The sequence below is a fragment of the Boleophthalmus pectinirostris genome, unplaced genomic scaffold (assembly GCF_026225935.1).
Source record: "Boleophthalmus pectinirostris isolate CB_2022bp ecotype Guang Dong unplaced genomic scaffold, ASM2622593v1 HiC_scaffold_22, whole genome shotgun sequence".
Classification (NCBI taxonomy): Eukaryota; Metazoa; Chordata; class Actinopteri; order Gobiiformes; family Gobiidae; genus Boleophthalmus; species Boleophthalmus pectinirostris.
The window spans coordinates 5,162,330-5,181,883 of record NW_026571190.1 but is presented as its reverse complement, the minus strand read 5'-3'; the positions used below and the strand labels follow the sequence as shown (position 1 = coordinate 5,181,883).

Here is a 19,554-nt window from a genome sequence, read left to right as displayed (position 1 = left end):
AATTACTCAAACATTTGTGAATGAAACAAAACGCTACACTGCAAATTTCTCTGATCTGGCCAAGATTTTTAAATTTATACCAAGTTATTCATGTTGTTTTCAGATTTATGATTTACTTACTAGTTCTGAGACGCTTCATTCTAGTCTAGAGGTAGTTTATTTTAAGATAACTTGTCAAGTAAAATGATCTTGCTGCATGGACAGTTCATTTCACTACTTTTAGGTCATTTTCTGATCAATTTAAGTGTTTATATCTTAAATTGTGGCCAAGCTTTTTTGCAGTGTGCTCCAGGAATATGTTTGATGAGGTCATAACATTCTAACCAGTCGATTTCACGTAATGTAGAATGTCTGAAATTGGTTAGAGCGCAATGTACATACCCTCCCTTTTAGACTGTGTGCACCACGTTCACTTAACACAAACGCTGTACAACATGGGCTAGTGCTTTTGAAACCCGGAGCAGTAGGAGTGGTCCCTGTGATGGCGTCTGATTCGGCCGGAGCCTGAGGAAGTGGAGGTAGGACCTGAATGCTACATGTGTGTGCTCCGTGTGTCCGCCTGCCTGCTGGGCTCACTGCTTCCCCCCTGCTGTCTGAACCCCTCTCCTGCTCTGGTCCGGGTCCTAGTCCTGGTTTGGTCCGCAGTCGGTCTGTCCTCTCGACTCTGTGACTCTGTGTTTGTGCAACAACATCTATCTACCGTACTTACATCTGGGATCTCCTCATCTTTTGAACTGTGAACTGTGTTTCTGGGCTTGTGTGTTGAAAATCAGATACTAATCGATACTAGGGATGCAACGATACAGTTTTCCCAGGATTCGATGCATATCTCGATACACGGGTCACGATATCGATCCAGTTTCCAATAAATAAATCCAATAAATACGTGTCTTTCCACTAAACAAGCAACAAAACTGTAGCACTGTAACAAAATAATTTGATAAACTATACCAAAAAAATACTCTAGGCAATATATCGATGGAGCAGCGCACAGTATCGATACCATATCGGCACATTAAACGATACGATATAGCAGCACAGCACGCGTGGACGGACTTGTGCATATCAACCAAACGTGTATCAAATTGTGACATTAGTATTGAACAATATTATATCGAATTTTACAGTTTTCCCACAATTCGATACATATCTCGATACACGGGTCACGATATCGGTCCAATTTCAATACGTATTAAGATGTGAAAAATCTCATGCAATTTTTTTCTGCTAATGAGTTTAATATAATAACACTGATGTTACGTAAACAACACATATATTACACAAAATACACTACAGCACAAGTACTATAAAGTTGTAGTTTATGTGTGAAGTCTTTTAGTTCATTTGGTTCAATGATTTACAGCATTTTTATTCAGTGGAAATAAAAACAGAGCTTTACTGCCGGTGACCCTGATGACGCACGAAATTCAGATGGGGGCAGGAAGTGTTTGGCTCCACTTCAAAACACAGCTCACTGGGTGACAGCGAGTACACTAAAAGTTTGAACGGGCTGCCACAGACCCACTATCGAGAAAAAAATAGGTTATGACTCGTACGATATGGAGAAGTTGGACTTTTCATACAATTTGGATGATTTTCACGGCCTTGAGACAATGGATATAATAAAATGATCTGGTGCTGCAAACCTCGTATTACACTGAGCCAAATAAAAGCCTTTAAAAGCCTGGAGGCACACAACTATTCAGAATTAAAATCACTCGCTGCGCTGGGATAATCTAACATAATGATTAAACAGGGTATAAAACACCAAATTACAACAATAAGACAATAAAATGAGCTCCATATAAAGCTCTTTGCGTGACAAGTTAGGAGCTATAATACAACAGTTACAGTCATTTACGATGCTTGTCTTTCTAAATAACTGCCCAAAAAAACTTTGTGTAATTTATTCATTAATATTTTCAAAGTGGTCGCTGCAAACTTGAGCATCGTATGTTTCCGCGCCTCCTGTTTTTAGCCGGAGATTGTCGATCCACTTTTTTCTGTAAGTTTTTTAAAAATAATTCTCTTGTGACACAACACTTTCGATACACAAAAAAAAAGTTTTATCTTTCTCCCAATTAGAGCAGTTGCAGCAAGCACAGACTGCACAGAATGCAGTCTGTGCGCTGAGTCAACGGAAGTAAACACGGTTTTGTGCATCTATCTACTTCTGCTTATGGTGACATCAACGTGACATCATCTGAATCCCAGCAATATTTTATAATATAGCCAGTGTGCTCTTAATATTGTAGGGGAGTTACACTGTCATACGTTTCTTTTTTTGATGATGATTTGATGTCTTTTCTTTTCCTCCCGAGTCTCTCCTCTCGCTGCGTTCACACAGACTCGTGTGTTGGTGCTGCACTTTCTGTCTCCAGCTGCAACAGCAGAGACAGACAGCAGCTCCTCCCACACTCACCTGCTCTTTTTAAACACACTGAGCTCAAATATCCACTTTCTAAACACTCAAACTACATAGAAATGTCTCAAAAGACAAGTTTTCTGAGGAAAACTTAGACAGAGTCTAAGAAAAAGGTTGCATACATCGCAAGTCGCGTCACGGGTGCATATACAAGCGCATTTGATTAAAACCGATGTAAAGCCAAAAGCGATTCTAGAGTATTTAAAAGTGAATATCTTTGTTATTCCTGGGTCTATCAATATAAAATAAAAAGTGAGTGAAAGATAAAACCCTCCTCTGTTAGAATATTTCAGCTGTAAGTCCCTGTGGAGCTGTTTTCTGCTGCATCTGAGGAGGACGCCCTGATAACTGTTTCCCTTTGGACTAAAATAAATATCAACACTTGGGCTGGGTATCATTAAGAAGTTGCCAATACAGTACATACCTCGATACATAGGCCATAATACGATACATATCTCGATACAGTGCACTTTCGGTTCGATACGATATATTTTAAGTTGATTCAATAAAGGTAAAGCATGGCTGTGATACTAAGTCTTTGTGAAATCACTTCTTGTGCAAAGTTCATATGAAACACAAACATTTTAATCCTCAAAACATTGAAAATATCAAATGTGTCACATAAATAAGTTAATAAGTCCACTAAAGAAGCAATAAAACTGCAGCGTTATCACTAAATAATTTAGTAAACTATGCCAAAAAAAATACTCTTGGAGATACTGGAGCAGCACACAATATTGATACTGTATCATCACATTAAATGATACGATATATCAATATTTCGATATTTTTGCACAGCCGTAGTCAACACAGCACATGTGGACGGATTTGTGCATATCAACCAAACACATGTATCAAATCGTGACATTAGTATCGAATGATATATCGAATTTCGTTGCATCCCTAATCAAATACTTAAATTAGTACTTAGACTAGATCCTCATTTGAGCAGGTATCGATATTAAAAGCTTTAGAATGATCTTGAGCTGTATCAGAACAAGAGCACATAGACTAGTATACACCCATGGAGCACTATGGAACCTACTGGACCACTGAGGATTACACTCGTATAAGACCATATGGGAATATAATAGAAAGTATTACGATTTAATGTTGGTAATTACATTCTATTATCAAAAGAAGTGTATTATCATTGTATCGTCCTATCAGAATTGGTTAGTATCGAAATCGAGTTTGAATCATTCTGTCCCGTATTAGGACAGAACAGGCAGGCAGTTGGACCAGCTCTTCTACAACACCACACGTGTATGAAGAATGTCAATAACAAAAAGAATTGGACTTAAAGATGCACTATGAAACTGGTGAGCAGTCCACTCCCTGCTTGTGTTATTGCTTTCCTGGCATGTTCCACAGTATTGAATTAAAGATTTGGGTATGACCATGATGACAGCAGGCACCCCCAGGCCAAGTTACTGCTCAGATCTGTAAAGTGGTGAAGTATTCTTAAAGTACTCTATAGTATATTATAGTATAGATGCATCAAGAATTTTGGACTTCCGGTCACTGCGCAATGCATACTGGGAAGGATTTTTCGAAAAAGTGAGCATCAAACTGACATATTTGTTTTCCCAGTGGGATGTGTCTATTGACAAAGCTGAACTTTTCTAGTCTTTTGAACCATATCACTTTTGTTTCTGGTTCTGATATTATCAGATTTTAGTTTTGGGATTCGGACATCGCAATTGTGTGTGTTTGTTGGATCCTAACAGCGGAAAACGGCTCCAGAAATTTGTTTGCGAACTCCATAAATGCAAAAGGGAATCAGATGTGTGTGACTGCAAACCTCTGTTCAAACTGTTTCCCTTCCCCAAGGAATTGAAAAATAGTGAAAGGTGAAGAAGGCGATGGGCAGGATTGATCCACAGGAAGGACCAAAAAGGAAACCTTTAGCTGTCTAAGAAATCATCCCGAGTTTGCAGCGAACATTTTGTATGTGGAGCGCTCAACCTTGGTTATGAATTTAAAAAGTCAACGCCAAAGCGAAAGGCACCAACTGTTCGCCAAGAAACACCTTCCACTGCAAAGAGACCAAGACGTGATGTTGCTGTAAAACCACAAGAACAAGAAAGTGCAGCTCAGTCTGTTTGTCTTCTGCACCTCTCACGCTTAACAAACGGGATCCCGCTTTGATGGCATTTCACATACAAAATGTTCGCTGCAAACTCAGGATGATTTAGGCAGTCAGAGTTAAAGTCTCTTTTTGGTTCTTCCTGTGGATCAATCCTGCCCATCGCCTTCGCCTTTCACTATTTTTCAATTCCATTGGGAAGGGAAACAGTTTGAACAGAGGTTTGCAGTCACACACATCTGATTCCCTTTTGCATTTATGGAGTTCGCAAAAAATTTCTCGAGCCGTTTTCCACTGTTAGGATCCAACAACCACACAATTACGATGTCCGAATCCCAAAACTAAAATATGACAATATCAGAACCAGAAACAAAAGTGATATGTTTCAAAAGACTTGAAAAGATCAGCTTTGTCAATAGACACATCCCACTGGGAAAACAAACATGGCGGTTTGATGGTCACTTTTCATTAAAATCCTTCCCAGTATGAATTGACCGGAAGTCCGACATTCGTGATGCATCTATTCCTATAGCAATAATGAAAAACATACTTGAAGAGATGTAAGACAGACAACTTTAATGCCATTTTGCGGAACATTCTAAGCAAAGCAGCATTTCCATTGAGACAAGATATTGGCTAACCCCCACCAGAAAAGCTACATGAAGCACCTTTAAATATCTTAGAACTGGAATGCTGGTGTGTTGTGTAGGATAATGAATACTGAATTCTGAACTGTACTTTTGGCACATTTACTTTAACCAAATATTTTTGATGTGTTTACTGTAGTGGGCCCTCTGACTCGTACCTGCTTCACGGAGTAGTATATGTACAAAGAATATAGGTTGTTGTAAAAAGTTAATAACAAAGTCAAACCATGTTGTATTTCCATTGATTGTAAAAACATTCCTTTTTCTATGTTCCACCTTTTTCCCATTTGCTTCTCTGACCTTCATGACCAAGCTTTTGTCTGCTGATTTTAAAGAGTCTATATTACACAACTCCTGTGAGCTTTTAGTCATGTTCTAATGTTTCCTCATCAAAAACAGATCTGGAGTTGTGTTTTGTTTCATTCATGTTTGGGTAATCTTGAATTATTAGACTGTCCTGCATTTTCAAAACTCAAAATGCTCTGTTCCTTAGCTACAGCTACTTTTAACCTCAGATGAACTGATTTACTCTTCAGTACTCTAGATCATTGTTTCCCAAAGACTGGGGCGTGACCCTCAGGTGGCTCGCAAAAGATTATTTTTGGGGTCTCCTTGTCACGATCTGCATGTAGGTCAATAGAATGTTGAAAAGAAAAAGAAATAGGCTACATTTAATGTCCAAATAGGCGACTTATGGATCCATTTATTGCTGGTTCAATTAAGTAATACTAACTGTTCAGAGCTTAGGCGATGCTACCGTTAGGCAACAGTGGGCGACCTCCTAGGGCCCCCGAACCTGGAGGGGCCCCCAGCCAATTACCCTCAGTGCCACTAATGGAACTCTGCTCTAGATTCTAGCTTCATTTGACGGAAGCAAAGCCTCAATGAGCTTCATTTGACTGGAGCAGAATGCTATAGACGATGTCACACTCTAATAATAATATGTTTATTTGAATATTTCATAAATGATCAATTGCATTATGTCCCAACAGTAATCAACAGATACATAAAGGCAATAATTTTACATTACTAATCACAAATATAATCTCCAAAAAAAAAAGTATAATTCTGAAAAGGATTGGGGAGAAGCAAACGCTTATTTGCAACCTCCCCCTTTAATGATAATTAAAGCAACGATGTGCTTTGGCCAGACTTTTAAGCAACTTTCAGACTCAGTGCCACTAATGGCCGAGGCGTCAGACCAATTTGATTTTCTCTCAATATGACATTAAATGAGAGTAGTTTTACTTTTAAACAAGAAAATGCCATCAAAATGGCATCTGATTGAGACTGTTACATAAAATCTACAATATCTGCAGGTGCACTGAGGAGTGAAGCAGTTTCAGTGAGGCTAAAACAATAGCTGTACAGTCAAAGTTCGGGGAATCCAGGACTGAAATAATCTAAATGATTCTAGTGTGTGCTGTATGGAGTTTAAAAATACAGTGGAGCATTTCCTGTATTACCTCTTAATGACTTCACAAGTTGGAACAGAGTGTTTTCAGTTTGAGAGAAGAAAACAGCCTAAATATGCAGGGTTTGTGCATTTTAAATATGTGTAAATGAAACAAAACACAACTGATGAGGAAACATTATAACATAGATCAAAAATCGAGCAGAATAGGACCTTCACTTTTTCCCCCTTTTTATCTCCAGAAATCCCGCCGCGCCGCTGACAACTTTGACGTCGAGTTCACCCGCATGATGGTGGAGCTGACGCCCACGGACAAGCTCTTCATCATGAACCTGAACCAGAATGAGTTCCAGGGCTTCTCCTACACCAACCCAGAGTTCGTCATCCAAGTGTGAGGAGCTCCAACCGGGAACCAGGAACCAAGTCTGAACTCACACACGGCCACTATCTCGACTGATCCATCCTTAAAGAAGAACTGTTGTGCTTGTATCTGCTGTCATGTTCTAATTTGGACATTTTAAATTGCAGCATTCATCGAAAACGACTTGATAAAAGTAACAAGCCCGTTGACTTTCGCATTAGAAAACCGATTTTCTTCCAAGCGAATCCATTTGAACTTAACATTTGATTAATCTGTTTTATCTATTTTTTTGCCCAGCCCTAATTTGGTTCCCAAAATCCTCTCTGAAATGCATTACGTTGCTGTCGTGTGACTTGAGCGTACCTAACTTGCGTGTGGATCTTAGACTGCATAAATAAGTGGACATAGCTAACCTGTTCCAAATAAGAAGTGAGCACGGGCGAATTTCCAGCTTCACTGGCTCCAGTTCACTTTGTATTAAAAAAAAGTCACCCCTCTCTCTGAAACTGCTGCTTTTTGGCTTTCATTTTGCTCTTAAAAAGTTGTTTGTATTTCATCCGTAAATCAATTCTTATTCCCAATATGGAACTCTGCTCTAGATTCTAGCCTCGGTGAGCTTCATTTGACTGGAGCAGAGCCTCAATTAGCTTCATTTGACTGAAGCAGAACGCTATGAACAAGCTCACTCTCTAATAATAATAATAATAATAATAATAATAATGATAATGATATTTTATTTGAATATTTCCTAAATGATAAATTGTATTCTGTTCCAACCAGATACATAAAGGCAATTATTTTACATTACTAATCACAAATATAATCTCCAAAAAAAAAAAAAAAAAGTATAATTCCGAAAAGGATAAACACTTATTTGCAACCGCCCCCTTTACCATTAAAGCAACAATGTGCTTTGGCCAGACTCTTAAACAACTTTCAGACTGTAGGGTTTAATGCTCAATTTGGATTTTTTTGTGAAATCTGATTTTTTTATTTATTTTATTTTTTTTCAAGGTCATCACATTTCCAATTAAATGTGACTTGTATGTGAACTCCAGTGTGAACTTTAAACTCTCCAAAAGTGTCCCACATGAGCACTGGAGGACACGATGACGTCACACACAGTGAGTCTGCTCAGTGTTTACCAAAGCTGCCTAAACATGGACACAGCATTGCGCACCTGGTGATTTTAAAGCTGCTGTCGTACCAGAGACAGAACATGTACAGTTTATTTGTTTTAAGGAGGAGATTGAGAAGGAGAAGGACGAGGTTTTTGACCATGGTGTTTTTTGGGGCAGTGGCAGCAACGTCCATAGAAAGGAACGTGTGGGTGCAGAGTCGCAGCCAAGAGTGGATGTGCTTCCCTGCTTCACTCACACAGAGTTCAGACACAATTTTCGTCTGACAAGAAGAACGTTTGTTTACAATTGTAGGTGGGATGAATGCGACCTGTCCATTCAGACTGAAGTCACATGTCAAAAGATCAGATATGTATTGGTTTTAGGAGCACATATTCAAATGGCCTGGGCCGCAACTGAAAAAAAATCGGATCAGATACAGGTCTCATAGGGGCGAAAAAATCTATCTGGGTCACTTCAAAGTTGTATGGAGGATTTTTTTTGTTTCAAATTGTCAATGAAAGTTCAAAATAGAATTATAGAGATGCAGCGGCCTTGTAATTATGATGACCAAAAAAAAAAAAGAATAAAAATCCATCAACTGTGGACGTGGTGGGGGCAGATAAACATCAGCCAATAGATAACAAGGCTACCTCTTTATCTATTGGCTTTTGGGTTGTCAATCAAACCCCTTATGTTTCTAGCGTCACTGACTCGCCGGCGCGCTGGGATTACGTGGTTTATGTTCGCCTCTCACGCTGATTCTGTTTACGATTTCTGTTTTTTCGAGCTGTTACTTCCTCTCAGTTTGCACAAAGTTTGTTGTAATGGCGGACAAGAATTCAGGACCAGTTTGCCGCAAAAGAAAATCTGTTTTTGACGTCGCTGAAAGAAGAAAAGAAGGGAAAAAGAAGCGAAGCGCAACATTTAAAAAAGGATAAACAGTCGCTGCATTTCTCTTTTTTTTGGAAAATCTTCTATACAACCTTTCAGCCTGCAGTCTGAACATAGCCATAGTCACATAAGTCACATTACTCCAGAAACAAAATAAATAACTGCATTTCAGAATGGTTTAGTGCACATTCAAATGACAAATTACAAAAAAAATTCCTTCTTCTGCATACTTGGCTATAATAATTTCTTTATATTTTCGTTTAAACACATTCATTTTTGGGCATTTTTTGAGCTCATCACTCAGAGCTCCACATTTTCACCCTACAAACTGAAACAGAATAACGTTTCCTTGTCACTTAGTCCACTTCTTTATGCAGTCTGTGGTGCTGTTGCTCATTTCAAACGGGAGTAGTAGGGCATCGATTGGCCGCACAGTCGAAGACCGACGGTAACAACTCCAATGGCCGTCCAGCTCTACTGAACAGAAGACAGCTCCGTGAATGCTCCTGTGCGTGGACGGTGCACACTACAGATGAACCGTGTGCGTTCCTTTTCCGTGTCCTGTCATGTAGTTATGTCATGCGCGCTCCACCGTCAATAATCTCCGGCTGCGTTCAGAGCGCAGCAGGAGGGAGCGCACGGGGACCAGTTTTACAAAGGCACGATACAACACTTACACTGATCCGTTTTCGATAGATTTCAGCGTGTTCGCGTTTCCAGAGTGTTGTCGTTTAGAGGAAAGGTCCTGTATTGCGCGTAAGTGACTTGTGAGCTGTAAGTCATGTTAGAAGGTTGTTACATCATCAAAAACAGATCTAGAGTTGTGTTTTGTTTCATTCACACATGTTGAGTAATCCTGCATTATTAGTCTGTCTATATCTCCAAAACTCGAACGGCTACCTTTTACTTTAGTTCAGCAGAGATTAGCACTTCCAGGAAATGATCCAAATGATTCTAGTGAAGGTTTGTGGAGGTGGAACGGTGGTTTTAGTTTGAGAGAATAACACACAAAGCCTGTATAGTCTGTGAACGAAACAAAACACAACTCCAGGTCTGTTTGTGACGAGGAAACAACATTAGAACACATCAGAAAATAGTGTAGTATAGGACATTTAAGACAAAATGGAGAAGTTAGAAATTGTGTTCGGTACAGAGTCCTGCACGGTCCATCTTCGGAGACCTGCACCTGCCCACATCCGCCTGTTAACCTGTGAATCAAAGTTAAACCCGCAGTCGCCCGGAACCCGTTAACATTTCACCCATTACCAGCCCAAGCCTGCGATAAATCACACACAAATTAAAAGCATTCTAACTGAAGCAGCCATCAGGATACGAATTGAAAAGTTCTGACTTCAAGAATTACAATCACGATATGAAATTAAACGATTATGCTTTCTTCAGTACAAATACGAATTCTGAATACGACTTCATCACTTCACAGGCTTTATTTACTAAGCAGAGGAAACATTGATCGATATGCCTCTCTTCTGCGCTGCACACGCCACGAACCGAACAAAGACTAACCCAGGACTAACCCAGAACTAACCCAAGACTAACCCAGAACTAACCCAAGACTAACCCAGGACTAACCCAGGACTAACCCAGGACTAAAACAGGACTAACCCAGGACTAACCCAGGACTAAAACAGGACTAAAACTGTACTAAAACATGACTAAAACTGTATTGAAACAGGACTAACCCAGGACTAAAACTGTACTAAAACAGGACTAACCCAGGACTAAAACTGTACTAAAACATGACTAAAACTGTACTGAAACAGGACTAACCCAGGACTAACCCAGGACTAAAACAGGACTAACCCAGGACTAAAACAGGACTAACCCAGGACTAAAACAGGACTAACCCAGGACTAAAACAGGACTAACCCAGGACTAAAACAGGACTAACCCAGGACTAAAACTGTACTAAAACAGGACTAAAACTGTACTGAAACAGGACTAACCCAGGACTAAAACTGTACTAAAACAGGACTAAAACTGTACTAAAACAGGACTAAACCCAGGACTAAAACTGTACTAAAACAGGACTAACCCAGGACTAAAACTGTACTAAAACAGGACTAAAACTGTACTGAAACAGGACTAACCCAGGACTAAAACTGTACTAAAACAGGACTAACCCAGGACTAAAACTGTACTAAAAAAGGACTAAAACTGTACTAAAAAAGGACTAAAACTGTACTAAAACAGGACTAAAACTGTACTAAAACAGGACTAAAACTGTACTAAAACAGGACAAACCCAGGACTAAAACTGTACTAAAACAGGACTAAAACTGTACTGAAAACAGGACTAACCCAGGACTAAAACAGGACTAAAGCAGAACTGAACCAGGACTCACTGTTGGGACGGGCTCGGACTCTCAGAGGTGCACCTGTGTAGTCCGTCGAGTGACCACAGACAAAAGCACCGGCGCAGAGCTCCGCGCTGCATGGAGGTAAGTGCAGCTGATGCCTGATCATACTTTGCGGACCTGCTGACCAACCTGCCCCACAGGCTCTTAAGTCCAAGATTAGTCCTGGTGTTGTCCTGACCTTCCCGTGTATAATTACTACCCGCCCGCACACCCACCCATAAAATTCCACAACGTATAACGTATAACTTTACCTTGTGGCAACATCCGCTTGTCTCCATGGAGATATGCCATACTGTGGAACATTTTAAAGGGCACATGTTGCGCTTTATATTTTCTGATCTTTGTTATAACGTTTCCTCGTCACAAACAGACCTGAAGTTGTGTTTTGTTTCATTCACATGTTTAACACACAAACCTGAATATTTAGGCTGAGTTTTTCTCTCAGACTGAAAACACTCTGTTCCACCTTGTGATGTCATTAAGGGGTAATACAGGAAATGCTTTTTAAACTCCATACATCATATACTAGAATCATTTAGATTATTTCAGTCCTGGATTCCTGTAACTTTGATGTTACAGCTATTGTTTCTAGCCTCATTGAAACTGCTTCACTCCTCAGTGCACCAGCAGATATTGTATTGGAGTCCACCTCGTGATGTCAGGTGGTGATGTTGTGGATTTTTGGTGTTTTAACTCCATACATCTTCACTTGAATCATTGGATAATTTCAGCTCTGGAATTGTAACTGAAAAATGAAAGGCAGCTGAAAACTATCACTTCATGACATCACAAGGTGGAACAGAGCATTTTGAGCTTTAAAGATGTAGACAGACTAATAATAAAGAGTCACTCAAACATGTGAATGAAATAAACACAACTCTAGGTGTGTTTTTGACAGGGTAACAACATTATAAGATGGTTTAAAGCTCACAAGAATCACTTTTGTTAATACCAACCCGTTACAGAAAGAGTTGGACAGACGTTCAGCAAATTGCCAGAGCACAATTGTTTACTTCTGCGTTCTTTTTTTCCAAACTCCTCTAACACTACATCATGTTATTTCAGGGCTACTCTAGTGCTTTGTAACACTGGTCCCAATATTTTCCAAACCTCGCATTAGTCGACACAACATGTATCGTCTTCCCAATGAATGCAAAAACTGACAATGGAAAAAGAAAAAACAAAAAAAAAGCGATAGTGAAATGACCCATATTTCTGTCTTGCTTAACTTTCAATCCCTTTCTCTCTTCTTCTTCTTCTTCTTCTTCTTCTCTTTGGCAGTGGGTTAGTGGTGTGTAGGCCTATACAGTCTTGTGGTACAGCTCATCTATGCATGCCATATATGTGGGTACTATAGTTCTCGGATCGATTTAACGTATGTTTGTGATGAAACTCTCCGAAAGAAGCGAAGGACTGCGTGTTTGGAGGATTCTGAGGTTCTGTGGTATATGGGTATGAATATGCTATAAGTAGATGTAATATTTCTGTATGTGTTTCACTAAATGTGTAAATGAGAATGGAGCGTATCGAAGTGGTTTACATTAGGGATGGGACAAGATCTCACGAGACAAAAATGCGACAAGATCATTTAATCCAAGTGTTCGATTTCAATTTTTCAATTTCCAGTTTTATTTTTTCACAATTTTTAATTATAATCCCACAATAGTGTGGAAGATCATTTGTTCCATTAGATCAGGAGTGTCAAACTCAAATTCACAGAGGGCCAAATTTAAAAACTGGGACTAAGTCATGGATCAAACTAAATATTTATTGAAAAATTTCAACAACATCTACATGTTTTCTCTTCTTTCGAGATATGTAATGTTAAACCTTTTCTTATAAACACACAAAAAACTAATAAATAAATTAAAAAAATTAAAAAAAGAAAATTCGAGAATAATATAAAGAAATGAAATAAACATTTAAATAAATAAAATGAAGTTCACATTTGGTTTGGACAAAAAATGGTCACGTGTTGGTGAGTTACAGCTCTTACTGGCGCCACCTCCGCTCAGTTTCATTTCTCTCCAGCGATTAGGTCAGAAATCAAAATACACTAGACGGTTTGCAAGAACCCCGGGTGTTATAGAGCGTGCACCAGCCAATCAGCTGTGAGCTGTGAAGCCATGACGTCAAACTCGTTGCGTTTGTCTGGGTCCCTTTGTGGAACAGCACAACAGTAAACAAAGCGTTGAGATGAATGTAGACGAAGACAGACATTCTGTGTTGGCAACGATTCCTGAGATCGAGGATTTAAAGCCAGAACAAAGAGAATGTTTGGTGAATTTCATCAAAGAGAAAGACGTTATTGCTCTTCTTTGTTATTGTCTTTGGGGAAAGCTTAATATACCAGTTAACCCCGTTAGCAGTGCATTACATACGTCACGACCAAATAACAGCGATTGTTTAAATACCATCGAGTGAATTAATCTTAATGGTGCGAGGTCTGATGGTTTCCACAAAGTGAAACCAGCTGGTGAATCTACTAGAATCAAAATAAAAATAAGTCATAATAATAATAATAATGATAATAAAGATCAGGGGTGTCAAATTCAAACTCCAAAATTAAAAACTGGGACTAAGTCGTGGGCCGAACTTTTATTGAAAAATTTACACAGCATCTGCATGTTTTCTCTTCTTTCAAGATATATCATCTTAAACCATTTCTTATTAAAATAAATGTTTAAAAACAGTTTTGCTTAAACATTGAATCCAGAACAAGCAGAATATAAAATAATAACAACATTTTAAATAAATAATCGCTATAGTCTATCTGTAGTCGGCGGGCAGCTCTAATACATAGTTGATATGATCTCGCGGGCCAAATAGAATTATATCACGGACCAAATTTGGTCCCCAGGCCTGAGTTTGACATGTCTGATACAGATAAAAAATTTGTGAGTCTAAAATTGGAAACGGAACCGTGAAATGTATCTGGTATCTCGTGTCTCGTCTCGTCTTGTGGAAATTGTGTCTCGTCCCATCCCTAGTTTACATAATTTATTACATCCATGCACCTTTTGAACTTGTGCTTCCAGTGTTTTCGTTATTGATACTTTGCGGTCATCAACGTTCTCTGTGGGGTGAACTAGAAGCACTGCTCTGTCTGAACATCTCTTACTCAATTTAGACTTTACTACAACTACAGGTCCCTCTCAATATGATGGTCACAAGTTAGTTAGGACCATGATGCAGTGCTTGATCACAGACTCTGAGAAATGTGCTGTTTTTTGAGTAGTCAGACTTACATCTTAAAACGTTTCTGGCTGAACTGCTGAAAATCCCACCACAGAGCTACAGCGCGATGTTACTGCAAAGTATCAATACAATATTTGATACAGATGGGGGACAGGTACATGCAATACAATGAGTTCTTGGGTCCAGTTACTGATAGAGATTACAGGTTTAACGCTTTAACGGTATTTCATGGCAAAGTACAGCGTGATCGGTAAGTAATACTGGCTCTTGCCCCCATCTGGGAGTACGACATAATCACAGTTTAGGATCAGAGAACAACCAGTATGGAAGATAATATGTTCCATTTGATTTTGACTTTTTAATATCGCTGATTTTCTCACTTAGTATTTTTTTAACTTTGAAAAAAGATGAGTTAAGTTTTGTTCAGAATTGTAGTTGCTGAAATTTTAAGTATACATTTTCAATATTTTTCACCTTTTAAATATTCAGCACAAATATTTTCAAGCCTTCAGATTCAACAGTCAGAATTTGCAGTGAAAATTAAAATGTCTGATTCCTGTTTGTTACTAATCCTGCATTCAATTATCCTTCCAAAACGGTTTTCCGAGGAAGTTGCTCCTTTTCCTGGGACGACGCCACTTGGACCTCGGTGGTGGAAAAAGTCGACAGAGCCAGGATCCCGAGTCAGAATCCAAGATGGCTCCTACCACTGTGACGTGTAAATATGAAGTGTTTTCATTGTGTTTGGACACTTTGGTGGTTTAAATGATCATTTCAGTCACTCGTATCACTGCAGTACTTTACCACGTCTGTGTCACTGCAGTACTTTACCACATCTGTATTACTGCAGTACTTTACCACGTCTGTATCACTGCGGTACTTTACCACGTCTGTGTTACTGCAGTACTCTACCGCATCTGTATTACTGCAGTACTTTACCACGTCCGTATCACTACAGTACTTTACCACGTCCGTATTACTGCAGTACTTTACCACGTCTGTATTACTGCCGTACTTTACCGTGTCTGTATTACTGCAGTACTTTACCACGTCTGTATTACTGCAGTACTTTACCACGTCTGTATTACTGCAGTACTTTACCACGTCTGTATTACTGCAGTACTTTACCGTGTCTGAATTACTGCAGTACTTTACCACGTCTGTATCACTGCAGTACTTTACCATGTCTGAATTACTGCAGTACTTTACCACGTCTGTATTACTGCAGTACTTTACCACGTCTGTATTACTGCAGTACTTTACCACGTCTGTATTACTGCAGTACTTTACCACGTCTGTATTACTGCAGTACTTTACCGCGTCTGTATTACTGCAGTACTTTACCGTGTCTGTATCACTGCAGTACTTTACCACGTCTGAATTACTGCAGTACTTTACCACGTCTGTATTATGTTCTTTACCACATCTGTATCACTGCAGTAATTTACTGCGTCTGTATTACTGCAGTACTTTACCACGTCTGAATTACTGCAGTACTTTACCACGTCTGTATTACTGCAGTACTTTACCACGTCTGTATCACTGCAGTACTTTACCACGTCTGTGTTCACTGCAGTACTTTACCACGTCTGTATCACTGCAGTACTTTACCACGTCTGTATTACTGCAGTACTTTACCGCATCTGTATCACTGCAGTACTTTACCACGTCTGTATCACTGCAGTACTTTACCACGTCTGTATCACTGCAGTACTTTACCACGTCTGTATCACTGCAGTACTTTACCACGTCTGTATCACTGCAGTACTTTACCACGTCTGAATTACTGCAGTACTTTACCACGTCTGTATCACTGCAGTACTTTACCATGTCTGAATTACTGCAGTACTTTACCACGTCTGTATCACTGCAGTACTTTACCACGTCTGTATCACTGCAGTACTTTACCACGTCTGTATCACTGCAGTACTTTACCACGTCTGTATCACTGCAGTACTTTACCACGTCTGTATTACTGCAGTACTCTACCGCATCTGTATTACTGCAGTACTTTACCATGTCCGTATCACTACAGTACTTTACCACGTCCATATCACTACAGTACTTTACCACGTCTGTATTACTGCAGTACTTTACCACGTCTGTATTACTGCAGTACTTTACCGCGTCTGTATTACTGCAGTACTTTACCGCGTCTGTATCACTGCAGTACTTTACCACGTCTGTATCACTGCAGTACTTTACCACGTCTGTATCACTGCAGTACTTTACCACGTCTGTATCACTGCAGTACTTTACGTCTGTATCACTGCAGTACTTTACCACGTCTGTATCACTGCAGTACTTTACCACGTCTGTATCACTGCAGTACTTTACCACGTCTGTATCACTGCAGTACTTTACCACGTCTGTATCACTGCAGTACTTTACCACGTCTGTATCACTGCAGTACTTTACCACGTCTGTATTACTGCAGTACTTTACCACGTCTTCATAATCATAATCCACGTAGTCCCACACACCAAACATAATAATACACTTCAATCTCGGAGGTGACGTCAAACCCGAGGTCCAAGTGCGAGTCAGAAAAAAATGTAACACAGGGTCAGTTAGATCGGATCACTTTGAATCATTACTTCTGCCTTGGCATTTTGAATCTTCACTACAAATTTTTCCATTGCAAATTTTACATCCTGAATTTTGACTGTTGACTTTGAGCGCTTGAAAATATTTGTGCTGAATATTTAAAAGGTTATTTTTTTATATAGAAATTTAAACACTTTAACTTGGCAAATGTACACATATAATTTCATGAACTGACATTCAATTAACAATTAAACATGTTTTTTCAGAGTTCAAAAATTCTAAATGAGAAATTCAAAATCTGATGAAACAAATGATCTTCCACACACCAATCCTTCCATCTCTTTTTCATTATAGCAGTGTTTGTCTTGACTTTGAGTTGCCAACATTCCATATCTGTAAAATACGGAAAACTGTAAAGAAATTATATAAACTGTTTAAGTGCCTATGACAGTTTAATTAATTTTACGAAAAAAAAAAAAGTTAAGTTGTAACATTTTGCTAAAAGCTTGACAATTTTTTCCCCAATTTGGCTATTTTGGATTTTCAAATCAGAAAATCAGATACTAATCATTACAAAATCTAGATAATCGGGAGGTAACAGTAACTGAAATATCGTAATATCGTATCGTCAAGTCTCATAATAATACCGTGGCCCGTCGCAATATATCGAATTACAAGTCTCTTTGCTTAAATTATTTGTTTTGTGCAGCAATAGCTAAAAAAAAACTGTGGGAACTACATAGACCATGATCCTTTGCTCCGTTTTTCTCCGTAATTTTTTGAATTCTATCAGTACCAATCTCTTGTCAAGGTAGTTTAAAAGGAAAAAGTACACAATTCTGTTAACCTCCACAAAATATCGTAATGAATATCGTATCGAGAGATTTGGATACGTTACATTTCTACTGGATACTCGGAATGCACTGATATTGGCAAAGATCCTGAAAAAAAAAGCTGGGTCGAGTATCGGTTTCAGGACATCAGTTGAGCCGATATCCTGGTTGGGCCTTTAATAAGTTGTTGATTTTGACTCAGGGGCCACACGGGTTCTAAAGTTTGATGGAGGGCCGGACAGGAGCAGATGGATGGAGAGAAAAAAATAACAGGGGAAATGTAGAAAACCTGTGCTTGCATTTCAATTGAAAGTCACTACAAAGCATCACAACAAAATATCTGTCTTTCTAAAACACTGAAAGTTAAATTAATAAAATACTTCTTTTTTTTTTTTAATTACTAACAGTTTCTATTTTAAAGCACTGAAAGTTCTGTTCTCCTTCAGGATCTTATCATCATCACTCTCCTCCTGACTGTCTTTATTTCAAAAACTGTAGAAGATGCAGATTCTACTTCTGTTCAACGTGTGTCCCCAGAGCCAAACCTCAACAACGACCAACACAAGGACAGAGCAGTGACATCGTGTCAGTCTGCGAGCAACGTGGTGCATAATGTTCATAATGAGTGCGTTTACATGCACATCAGTATCTCGGTTACAATCGAGTTTTTGGAGTCATGGTGCATGTATTATGGATGGGCATTTGATTAAATTTTCTTAATCGATCGTCGGAAGAATTAAAGATTGATTATCAATTAATCATTAACGTTTTTATATTAAAATGATCATCATTATTATTACTATCTGCACTACTAATCTGCATAAATAAATTCAACTTTACAACATATAAACATAACGACTCTAGAGCCACATCAGACGTTTGACATTATAATGTGTTTAATTCAGTTTTACGCAACTCACAGAAACGAAACTTAAAAACACATCACTAATTTGCATAAACTAAGATAAAACTACAGCTCTTGTGTCACTGATGTGGTTCAACTTCTGTGGGATTAAAAGACATGACTCAGGTGAATACAGGTTAATGTGACCAGATTTGTGTTTGTCAAACCCAGGACACCGTACGGGGGGAGGGAGGTGGGGACTCGTCATCCACATTGTGCGACTCTCACCAGGTAAAACTTTTTCCCACTGGACACCGAAACATATGCTGCTTTGTACACTGTGCACATGGACTCACACTTGTCCTGACCCGAATGGAAAGTGTGGAATTTCTTGTACAAATCATTATTAAATACACATTTGTGCTTCAGTACGTTACAGACTGACCCACTGTTTGTGTCTCGCTCCTTCTGATGCAGAGACACATGTACACACCTGTTTGGTCACGATACACACAGCAACCTACACTCGGTTTGTTGATTAAAATTAACATAATTGATGAAATTCTTAATGATCAATTATCGATTAATCGACTAATCATGCCCATCCCTATCATGTATACGCACTAACTCGGTTACTGCAATGTAAAGTTGAGTGCGAATGTGCCCAAAAAACAAATACTTATGAAATACTTTCCGGGCGCCGTCTAGTTGTGGCCGTCACCTCCCTAAACTGGAATTTCCACTGACCAAAACGCGCAAACATTAACAAGGTTTATTACTATAATTTATTCAAGTTCAGCGGGCCGG

At 39.0% G+C, this 19,554-nt stretch overlaps 1 protein-coding gene across 1 annotated transcript in view; it reads left to right on the top strand.

The window, feature by feature from the left end:
• LOC110153511 (protein kinase C beta type-like) overlaps positions 1-7,465 on the top strand; it is an 81,747-nt gene extending 74,282 nt beyond the window's left edge. The window contains exon 17 of the mRNA XM_055157795.1: positions 6,818-7,465. Within this exon, the coding sequence (XP_055013770.1) occupies positions 6,818-6,970 (153 nt within the window). The 3' untranslated portion in view covers positions 6,971-7,465. The remainder of the gene's footprint in view (positions 1-6,817) is intronic.
• The last annotated feature ends 12,089 nt before the right edge of the window (positions 7,466-19,554 follow it).